The 10,879-nt window shown below is 39.3% G+C and overlaps 1 protein-coding gene across 1 annotated transcript; it reads right to left on the reverse strand.

Annotated features, from left to right (window-relative positions):
- Positions 1–210: 210 nt before the first annotated feature.
- On the reverse strand, positions 211–1,132 carry LOC136217358 (NDR1/HIN1-like protein 12). The gene has a single exon (XM_066003961.1). It carries the CDS (start codon positions 969–971, stop codon positions 324–326), a length of 648 nt encoding a protein of 215 aa, XP_065860033.1. The 5' UTR covers positions 972–1,132; the 3' UTR covers positions 211–323.
- Between the last annotated feature and the right edge of the window lie 9,747 nt (positions 1,133–10,879).

Here is a 10,879-nt window from a genome sequence, read left to right on the forward strand (position 1 = left end):
AAATAAAGCTTTAAGCGTAAAATATGCCCTATATGCACATGTGTCTACTTAGTTATAAAGACAGGTGTGGAATATTACATGCATGCAACGCCACGTGTCTCCACCAATTGCAAACAATTCACCAATTTTTCCTTTGATTGACATCATGGTTGCTCCTCTGCCTCTTCATTCTCATTCCTTCGATCCAATCTTAAATTGAATATACAAATCTCCAAAATAAGAACAACATTAAAAACAAGTATAGATTTACACAAATCAAGTTTAAGAGACTAATTACAGCCTTATTACATTGTATTAGTACAAATTAATTTAAATATTCATACTCATACATCAACATCACAGTCCTTAGAAGTTGATCCCAGCAAAGGAACTTCACCAACTAAACCCTTCTTCAAACCCACCCAAACATCACACTCAACATAAACCCCATGCCTCCCCGTCTTTATACCCCCAGCCTTCCACCTCAACCGCCCCAACAAAACAACCCTCAACGCCACCACTCCGTACATTTCATCCATAACTAACCCATTCGCCACCTCCAACGACACCGGCACCGGGCTCCCACCGAGAACCGGCGACACTGCAACCGTGCTCTTCTTTCTATGATAAAGCGGTGGCAAAACCACCCTAGGAGTTATAGGTTGATTCCGGTAGGAAACATAGGCGGAGAGTTTTTCGTATATGATTGCGACTCTTTTGTTGGGGTTTCTTGTGATAAGAGTGAATTGCATGGAGGTTGAGATGAACGGTGGGGAGGTGGTGTTGAGGTCGTAAACCGCGGCGCCGACGACGGTGAATTGGGGTTTATGGGGTCGGTAGATTAGAAAGAGAATGAGAGCTGTGAGAGCGGCTAATAGGAGGAAGACTGTGATGAAAGTGCAGAGGGGGCGGCGGTAATTTCTGGGTGTGTATGAGGGTTCTTCTGCCATAGGTTTGGGATTGGGATGATTATTAAGAGGTTTTTCATCCATGATTGAGAGGGTGTTTTTGTTGGGGGAAAAGGAGGAAAAACAGAGAGAGAAGTGGAGATGTGTTGTGTGGTGGAATAAAAGGGGAATTAATAAGGAAGAAGAGGTGGGAGTGACAAAAAGAATAATGAGGAAAAGATGAAACTCATAGACGTCATATTAGTATACAAATATGGACTGATCTTTGGATGGATAAATATTAGGGAAATGAAAACTTTAAAAACTATGCATTGATGCTCAAAACATACATATAAGACTTACTTTATAAAATACAAAAGTAAAATAAAAGTTGATATAACTTCTAACAAGTAATTTGCAAATGAATTTGCAAATGAATGGAATTATATATATAAAAAGAAGGTAAGTGATTTGTAAAGATAGAAAAAAAAAAAAAAATACTAGCAATGCTAGTTTTTTAATTATAAATCCAACATATAGAAAAATTCTATAGTAAACCATAACTAATATTGTACAGTTAAATATCATAGTTAAATATAGTTAAAATAATACGATATCATAGTTAAATATATGTTTACATCCTTAAAATCCTAGTACGTTTTGTTTATTGACACTCTAAACTTTTAAAATAATTTATTACATATTTATATTTATAGTTAGTTTTAAAAACCTATCACACATTTGAAATTTTCTTGATACGTTTGTCACTTATCTCAACATAAAAGTTCCATTCACGAAGAGCACCCTTGCTGAATTTTGAAGGCCTACCAAAGGCATGTGTGTGCTGAAGTTAGGACCTAACATGTTCAGGTTTGAGTTTTTCCACTCTAATGAAAGGGATAGGGCATTGAAGGGTATGGACTATGGACATATGATCAACACCATTTGATTTTGAAGAAACTTTAGCCAGGCCAGAACCCATCAGAGATTTCCTAATTAGACATGAAGGGTTGAAATAGTGGAACCGAAGAGAAGAAGGCAAAAGTGTATACAGAATGGTGGGCCCTCATAAACATTACTGAATTGATGATAAAGGACGAGGAAATGAGTGCAGTTCTAGAGGTGGATCATAACATTGCTTTTACAGTGGGATCTAGGGTCCAGACCGGCTTGGGGTCATGAAGGTTTTGATCTAGAACTGTAGGGGTCTAGGGAACGCTCGTACGGTACGGTTCGACATTTGAAAGACATCGTGTGTCCCGTTTTAATCTTGATGCTATTTTTTTTATGGAAGTAAAATGTAACCTTATTAAAGTTGAGTTAATAAAGAAGCAAATTTTTTATAATGGTTTATTTTTGGTGGATCCCGTTAATTCAGGGGAGTTCTTGCTCGTTTTTGGAAACATAAAGATTCAGTCAGTTTACGAGCTTATTATTCTAACTTCATTTATGTTAATGTTTGCACTCAAGGTTTGTCGGTATTGATTAACCGATTTTTATGCATTTCCTGAAAGAGCTCAAAGAAGAGATTCATGGCAGCTTCTTAAATCTCTAAGTGACTCGTCCACCCATCCATGAGTCATTATAGGAGAATTCAATGATTTATTATCACATGCAGAGAAAAGGGGTGGTAACTGTCATCCGCCTTCACTTTTACAGGGGTTCTCATACTAGACCGTTTACGTGGGATAGAGGACGAGGTTCTGTTAACTACATTAAAGAGAAACTAGACTGAGTTTTAGCCTTATCGGACTGGTTATCCTTGTTTCCATTGGCGTCTATTCTCAATGAAGACGAAGCCTATTTGAATCACTCCGCCCTTTTTTCCTTAGTTAAGTCTATAGTTTTCTGTAGGCGAGGCTTTTGATTCGAAAACTCACAGTTAGGCGAGGCAACGTGTAACTTAACAGTCCAGGCAGTTTAGGACAAGTCGAGTAATGCTCATCTCTTACAAAGACAATGTAAGTGTGGTGAAGCCCTTTTTCGAATAAAGTCTTATAGATAACAGCTGCATATGTATAGACCCTTGATCAGATTCGACTGCACAAGAACAATTTATGGCTACCCGATTGGAACTAGATGACATCCTCCTTCAATATGAAATATTCTAGACAGATCGAAGAAATTATAGCTCCAAGTGGGGGATTTGAATGCGACAACCAACAGTAGGAGAAAGAAAAACTGTCTCAGACAACTGAAAAACGATGATGGTGTTTGGGTCGACTAGAATTTAGGTTTGAGCCCTCCGATTCATAATTATTTTACTAATACTTTTACTTCTGGTTGCAATGATGTTGATCCCATTCTCGAGAATGTCTAGAAAAATGCATCCTCGGATATCAATACTGATCCCATTCTCAGCTGAGGAAATTAAAGTTGCATTGTTTTTAATGAATCTGGATAAAAGCCCGAGTCTGGATGGATTTAACATGTGTTTCTATCAGCACTACTAGGACTTGGTTAGCCCTAACGTTGTTATATCGTGTCTTCTATGAAATAAACATGGATGATATTCATAACACTACCCAAATCCTAATCCTGAAGAAGTCCAAACCAGAAAAAAGTCATGTGATTTACAAAATCCTTTCACAAGCCATTGCAAAAAGGCTAAAAGGAGTCCTCGAGCTCATTATCTCCCAACATGAGAGTCCATTTTTCCCTGGAAGACTTATTACTTATAATATTATGCTTACATATGAGAGTAACTATTATCTTATCAGGAAAACACATGGTCAGATTGGATTTGCTTCTCTTACATGACTAAAGCGTATGATAAGGTGGACTGAGACTTTTTGCGAAAGATTATGGATAAACTTGGTTTTGCATACATTTGGATCAATTTGGTAATGGAGTGTGTAACTAAAACCATAATGTTGGTCCTATCTTCTTAGGTAGAGAGGGATATGACAGGGTGACCCGATATCCCCATACCCATTTTTTTATATGTGTAGAGGGTCTATCTCCTTCCTTGTCAAAACTAGAAGAAAATGGGTTAAATGCATGGATACCATATTGCTAGACTAGCCCCTCCAATTTCCCGTTTGTTTTTTTACCGACTACAACTATATATTTTTTAGAGTGAATAACGAAGAGAGTATGATGGTCAAAAAATGCATGCTTCAATATGCGAGAGCGTCATGTCAAAAAGTGAACTATGACAAAAGCTATAGTCTCTATTACAGGGAAGCATCTAGGTTTGACCTATGTAGTTGGGCAAAACAAAGCTCAAGTACTTAACTTCATTCATGATCGAGTGGCACAAAGGTTAAGAAGTTGGAAAGAAAACATCCTCTCCCATGCAGGCAAGGAAGTTCTGCTCAAATCTGTTATCTAGTCCTTATCATCCTATGCAATGAGTTTATTTTGACGAAGACACCTTTGTTGAAACACCTTTCCACATGATTTTGATTTGACAAAATTATTTAAGTTAATCCATGATTAAGACAATTAAATTTAAGTGCTTTGATTTAATTGTACTAATGTGTTTGTTCAATGTTGAGTATAATTATAAATGAGAACAGAAATAAAAAGTAAGACAGGACGAAGTCAGCATGAGCCACAGAAGCTGAGTAGAACACAACTCAACATTATAGAAGAAAAGTCTTCTTCAGAACAAAATGCTTGAAGACGAAGCTGATCGTAGAAGCTGAGTAGAACGTAACTCAGCCTCGCCAAAGACAAAGATCGAAGGCAATGTCTATTATGTCAAGCTGAATGTTCAACAGGACAGCGCCAATGATCCGTTAAACTAAAAGACAAGATCCGACAGAGATCTGCGCCAATTCAGAAGCTTTGAAATTACGCAAGGAGACAGTTTCGAGATGCATGGGTCAACTGGCATTTGGCTAAAAGACGAAACTGGCGCTAGAAGATGAACCTAGCGGAAGAAGACAAGCCTGACGCCTGCTAAATTGAGACGACAGGATTGGCCTGCAAAACTGTATGCTGACCAGTGAATGACGCAAGAAGACCGTTTGAATTCAACGGATATATCCGAGTTCAAATGATTGAGGCATCAGATTTCACTATAAAAGGACAAGTTCACCTCTTGGATCCTTTGCTGAAGTACAAAAAGAAAAGCATACATACAAGCACATACAAACAAGAAAAGCAAATACTTACACCCAAATTCTATCTCTGTGTAAAAGTCTAGATTGAATTTGTATTCATCTAAAGTGTTCTTGATCTAGAAAAGAACAAATCCGTATCAATTGTAAAGATTGAGAGAGTGGTGCTGAGTACTCAGTTTCAGTACTCAGCGGTAGAGAAATCTGAGTGTTGGGTTATAGCGCTCAGTAGGGTTGAGTAGACGAATAGAGGACGGTACTCTTGCATACTCAATTGCATTGTAAACGGTTTGTGCTCTACCTTTAAAGAGCTCAGTATTGGATTGAAAAATCCCGAAAGGATTCTGGGGACTGGACGTAGGCGGTGAGGCCGAACCAGGATAAGTCTGCTGAGTAATTCCTAACTCTTTCTCTCAATATATATATGTATGTGTTGCTTGCTTAAATTGCTCAGGATATAAATTGTATAAGCTGACATTGAGTAATCTGAGTGCTGAGTTGGAAGCTGACCTTAAGTGTTAATTCCCAACTCACAAGTAAAACGGTTCTAGTCAGCCTCTGACTAAAGCTGTCTTACATCTCTCTCGGCCGTGCTGAGCAAAACTGAGTAAAATAATTTAAAGAATTAATTAAGTCAGCATAATTAAACGAAAAAGTTACATTAGTTCCTTACCCCCCCCCCCCCCCCCCTTTTGGAACTAATTACACGGGACCAACAAGTGGTATCAGAGCTCAGTAGCTCACTACTCAAAGATAAAACTATCTTGAGCTGATCCCTGTAAATGGATGAGAACAACACTCGTTTCCTTCCTGGAAATCAAACAACACAGATACTCCCTGACGGATTATCTATTAGTCGGCCTCCCTTGTTCTTCGGATCGAATTATACATTTTGGAAGAACATGATGAAAATTTTTATTCAGGCTACAAACATGAGTGCGTGGCTTGCAATAGTCCAAGGCCCCTTTGTGCCTTACAAAATGGTAAACAACGAGAAAGTTGTTAAGAGTGAAACTGAGTGGTCAGAAGATGACCTTAGAAAATTACAAAATAATGCTTCGGCTATCAATATGCTTCACTGTGCATTAGATGCTGCAGAGTACAACAAAATTTCAGGTTGCGAGTCAGCACAAGAAATATAGAAGAAGCTGGAAGTGACCTATGAAGGTACCAGCAAGGTCAAGGAATCGAAGGTGAACCAACACATGAGACTATACGAGCTGTTCGAGATGAATGACAATGAAGACATCTCTGAAATGAATGCAAGATTCACCAACATTATAAATGAGCTGAAGAGACTTGGCAAGAACTTCACAGAAGAAGAACAGGTGAAGAAAATCTTGAGAAGTCTACCCAAGAGCTGGCAAGCTAAGAAAACAGCTGTGGAAGAAGCTCAGGACCTGACCACGTACAAATACGATGAGCTGATCGGATCTCTACTGACCCATGAGATCTCCATGAAAAACTTTGAAGCTAAAGAGAAGTCAGAAGATAAGAAGCAAAAATCTCTTGTCATGAAAGCTGACTCAACAGAAGCTGAATCATCAGATGATGAGGAAATGGCCATGTTTACCAGGAAGATGAAGAAGCTGTTCAGAAAGAATGACAAGAACAGTAAAAGGCCATTCAGAAGAAGCGATAAGTACAAAGCTGAGTCTAGCGACAGCAGATACAAGAAGGACAGCTCGAAGCCTGTCACGTGCTTTGAATGCCATCAAAATGGGCATATTAAATCAAGTTGTCCAACTCTGAAGAAAGAAAAGAAAGGTAGCAAAAAAGCAATGGTGGCGACATGGAGCAATAGTGATGACTCAACCTCATCAGAAGCTGATGCCACTGAGTCAGCAAATATATGTTTCATGGCTGACGAATCTGCTGACCACTGCCTATCTGAGCAAGCTGACCTCTCAGATGGATCTGACCAAGAGGAACACTCCAATGAGGTAACATCTATTCTTTTACTCAGAAATGAAATGGTTAATCCCCTGAGTGATCTCTATACACTGACCAAAAAGTGTAATAAGAAAATTAGAGCACTCAGCAGGCGATGTGATGAGATCGAGGAAGTCAAACTGAGTGACATCCGACATCTCCTTCAGGACAACACTAGGCAAGATGAAAACTTAAAAATAATGCATGGATTTGTCTCTGAAGTCCAATCAGACTCTAAGAAGCTGAGAAAGGACATCACAACTATACAGAACCAGCTGAGTACATCGGCTAAGAAAAGGTTCTATCCCAATGTTGAGTATCAAGGTACTGGTCAGCATAGACGGTACACTCAGCAAAACAGTCAGTGTGAATATTGTGGAAAAAGAGGACACACCATAGATGTGTGTTGGTATACTCGGCGGAATGTCCAATGCGACCTCTACGGAAAGAAAGGCCATACCACTAAGGTATGCTGGCATGCTCAGCACAATTGTGCTGACCGAAAACAAAATCACCCTCAAAGGGTAACTTATTATGACTTCTGTGGTAAAGATGGCCACGCTATAAATATATGCCGTCACAAAATAAAATATGATGCGTCACCTGTTTATGCTAACCAACGAGGACCCAAAAAGAATTGGGTACCTAAAGATGAATAGTTTAAAATGCAGGTGAGCCTAAGGTGCGCAGAGAAGTCAAAGCTTTGGTATATTGACAGCGCATGCTTGGGGCATATGCCTTGTGATGAAACTCAGTTCATCACACTTGAGCATAAACGAGGTGGAAGTGTAAGCTTCGGAGATAACAAAAAGGGTAAGATAGTAGGATCAGGTACTATCGGAGGTAACCCTACTATTGAGTCAGTCTCCTTAGTCAGGGGTCTCAAATATAACCTATTGAGCGTAGCTCAGCTGTGTGACAGCGGTAGAAAGGTTGTATTTGATGCCACTGAGTGTCGGATACTGGAGGGAAAAACAAACGATTTGATTTTAACTGCCCCTCGTGTTGACAATGTTTACATATTGAGTTTAGAAAAGAATTTTTCGAAAAACATATGCTTAGTGTCAAAGGAAGATAACTCCTGGCTATGGCATATGAGACTTGGTCATGTAAGCATGGACCTCCTTGCCAAATTAGCAAGAAAGCAATTAGTTGAGGGTTTGCCCAAACTTAGATTTGAGAAAGATCAATTATGTAATGCTTGTCAGCAAGGTAAACAAACCAAAAAGTCTTTTCAGAGTTAAAATATTGTCTCAACCAAGCGTCTGTTGGAATTACTACACTTGGATCTTTTCGGACCTGTCTAGCCACCCAGCTTGGGCGGTAAGAGATTTTCCTTAGTCATTGTAGATGATTTCTCTCGGTATACTTGGGTCATCTTACTAAGTAGCAAGGATGAAGCGTTTGAGACATTCTCAACACTGCTCAGAAAACTTGAAAATGACAAAGATTTAAAATTAGCTCACATCCGTAGTGATAATGGCGGAGAATTAAAAAAACCAACAGTTTGATGAATTCTGTGAAGTTAGCGACATTGACCACAATTTTTCTGCTCCTAGAACTCCTCAACAAAATGGGGTAGTTGAGAGGAAGAACAGAACATTAGTTGAAATAGCTAGGACAGTGCTGAGTGAGAATAGGCTTCCAAAGTATTTCTAGGGTGAAGCTGTCAACACAGCATGCTATATACTCAATAGGGCTTTAGTTAGACCTATTCTTAAGAAAACCCCCATATGAACTTTGGAAAGGACGAAGGCCCAACATTGGATACTTTCGTGCTTTTGGTTGTAAATGTTTTATACTCAATATGAAAGACAACCTTGCCAAATTTGATTCTAAAGCTGACGAAGCGATCTTTCTAGGGTATTCAACTAACAGTAAAGCATATAGGGTGTTTAATAAACGAACTCAAGTCGTAGAAGAGTCTGACCATATCGAGTTCGATGAAACTGACCCTGCAGGAAAGTCAAGTCAGTTTGCCGAAGATGACCTATGCTCAGCTTCCGCTGACCAAAATGGAGCCGCTGAGTCATTACCACACGGGCTGACCAAAGGTAAAAACGAACCTGAAATTACCTTTGCTGACCAATGTAAAACTGCAGAGATTGTTGAAACACCTGCTCCTGGCAACTCAACATTACCCAAAGGGATCAAAATTCCAAGAGGACACTCGGAAAAGTCCATTCTTGATGCTGCTGAGAACAACCTGATGACTAGAAATCAACTCAGGAGATATCTTAGCAATGTTGCGTTCGTCTCAGTCCATGAACCAAAGAACTTTACCGAAGCTGAGCATGACAGATTCTAGATCAATGCTATGCAGGAAGAGCTTGATCAATTCAAGAGAAATGAGGTATGGGATTTAGTACCAAAACCTAGGAATCAAAAGACCATTGGAACTAAGTGGGTCTTTAGAAATAAGCTAGACGAGCAAGGTAATGTAGTCAGAAACAAAGCCCGACTTGTAGCTCAAGGCTATAGTCAGCAAGAAGGCATTGACTACGGTGAGACCTTTGCTCCCGTTGCTAGGTTAGAGGCCATACGAATATTATGTGCATATGATAGCTTCATGAACTTCAAACTATTTCAAATGGATGTCAAGATTGCATTTCTTAATGGATTTATAAACGAAGAGGTATATGTTAGTCAGCCTCCAGGGTTTGAAGGTCCAAAATTTCCAAACCACGTTTCTAAACTCAAGAAGGCCCTGTACGGCCTGAAGCAAGCACCACGTGCTTGGTATGAAAGGTTGACTAGTTTCCTACTGACTAGGAACTATGTCAGAGGAAAAACTGACACAACCTTATTCATTAAGAAAAAGGGTAAAGATACCATACTGGCACAAATTTACGTAGATGATATAATCTTTGGTGCTACTAATGAATCTATGTGCAAATAATTTAGTAAAAAGATGCAAACTGAGTTCGAGATGTCAATGATGGGCGAACTCAACTTCTTCCTTGGACTACAAATTAAGCAAGGGAAGAACGACATCTTCATTAGTCAGTCTAAGTATGCCAAAGAAATGTTGAAGAAATTCGATATGGAAGAATGTAAGCCCATATCTACCCAAATGGGTACTGACACTGTCCTTTGCACTGACGAGAAAGGTAAGTCAGTAGATAGCAAGTTATATGGAGGTATGATTGGCTCTCTACTTTATCTTACTGCTAGTAGGCCTGACATTCAGTACTCAGTATGTTATTGCGCAAGATACCAAGCTGACCCCAGAGAATCTCACTATATTGCTGTGAAAAGAATTTTTAGATATCTGTAGAGCTCAGTTAATGCAGGTTTATGGTATCCAAACTCAAATGACTTCACACTCATTGGATACACTGACGCTGACTATGGACGAGATAAGCTAGAGCGCAAAAGCACTTCAGGAGGATGTCACTTCCTTGGAAGCTGTCAAGTATCTTGGTTCAGTAAGAAGCAACCGTCAGTGGCCCTGTCAACAACTGAAGCTGAGTACATTGCTGCTAGAAGCTGTGTGGCTCAAGTCCTATGGATTAAGCAACAGCTTGAGGATTATGGCGTAAAAACAGAAACAATCGAAGTCAAATGCGACAACAAGAGTGCCATTGACTTATCCAAAAATCCAATCCAACACAGCAGGATGAAGCATGTCAGCATAAGGCATCACTTCATCAGAGATCATGTACTCAAGGGTGAGATCAAGCTGACTTATGTTCCAACAGATGAACAGCTTGCGGATATCTTTACGAAGCCTTGGCTCGTGAGCAATTTAACATACTCATGGAAGCTATCGGTATGTCTAATCCTCTTCAATAAAATTCTATATTTAATTGAATGCTGAGTGATTATCACATACTGAGTGATTTATGCTTAATGAGTAACTATTGCATGCTGAGCCAATATGAATAATATAAAATCATCTTATGCTGAGTAGACATACATACTAAGTGATTATCATTAGCTGAGTTACTAAGCATGACGAAATCCTTTCTACGTAAAACTGAGTACTCAGAACTCCAAACGATTAGTATTCTA

The sequence above is a fragment of the Euphorbia lathyris genome, chromosome 2, assembly GCF_963576675.1.
Source record: "Euphorbia lathyris chromosome 2, ddEupLath1.1, whole genome shotgun sequence".
Classification (NCBI taxonomy): Eukaryota; Viridiplantae; Streptophyta; class Magnoliopsida; order Malpighiales; family Euphorbiaceae; genus Euphorbia; species Euphorbia lathyris.

What these genes read in the sequence shown, in the direction of transcription:
- LOC136217358 (XM_066003961.1), bottom strand. Translation starts at nt 971, where the DNA reads ATGGATGAAAAACCTCTTAATAATCATCCCAATCCCAAACCTATGGCA.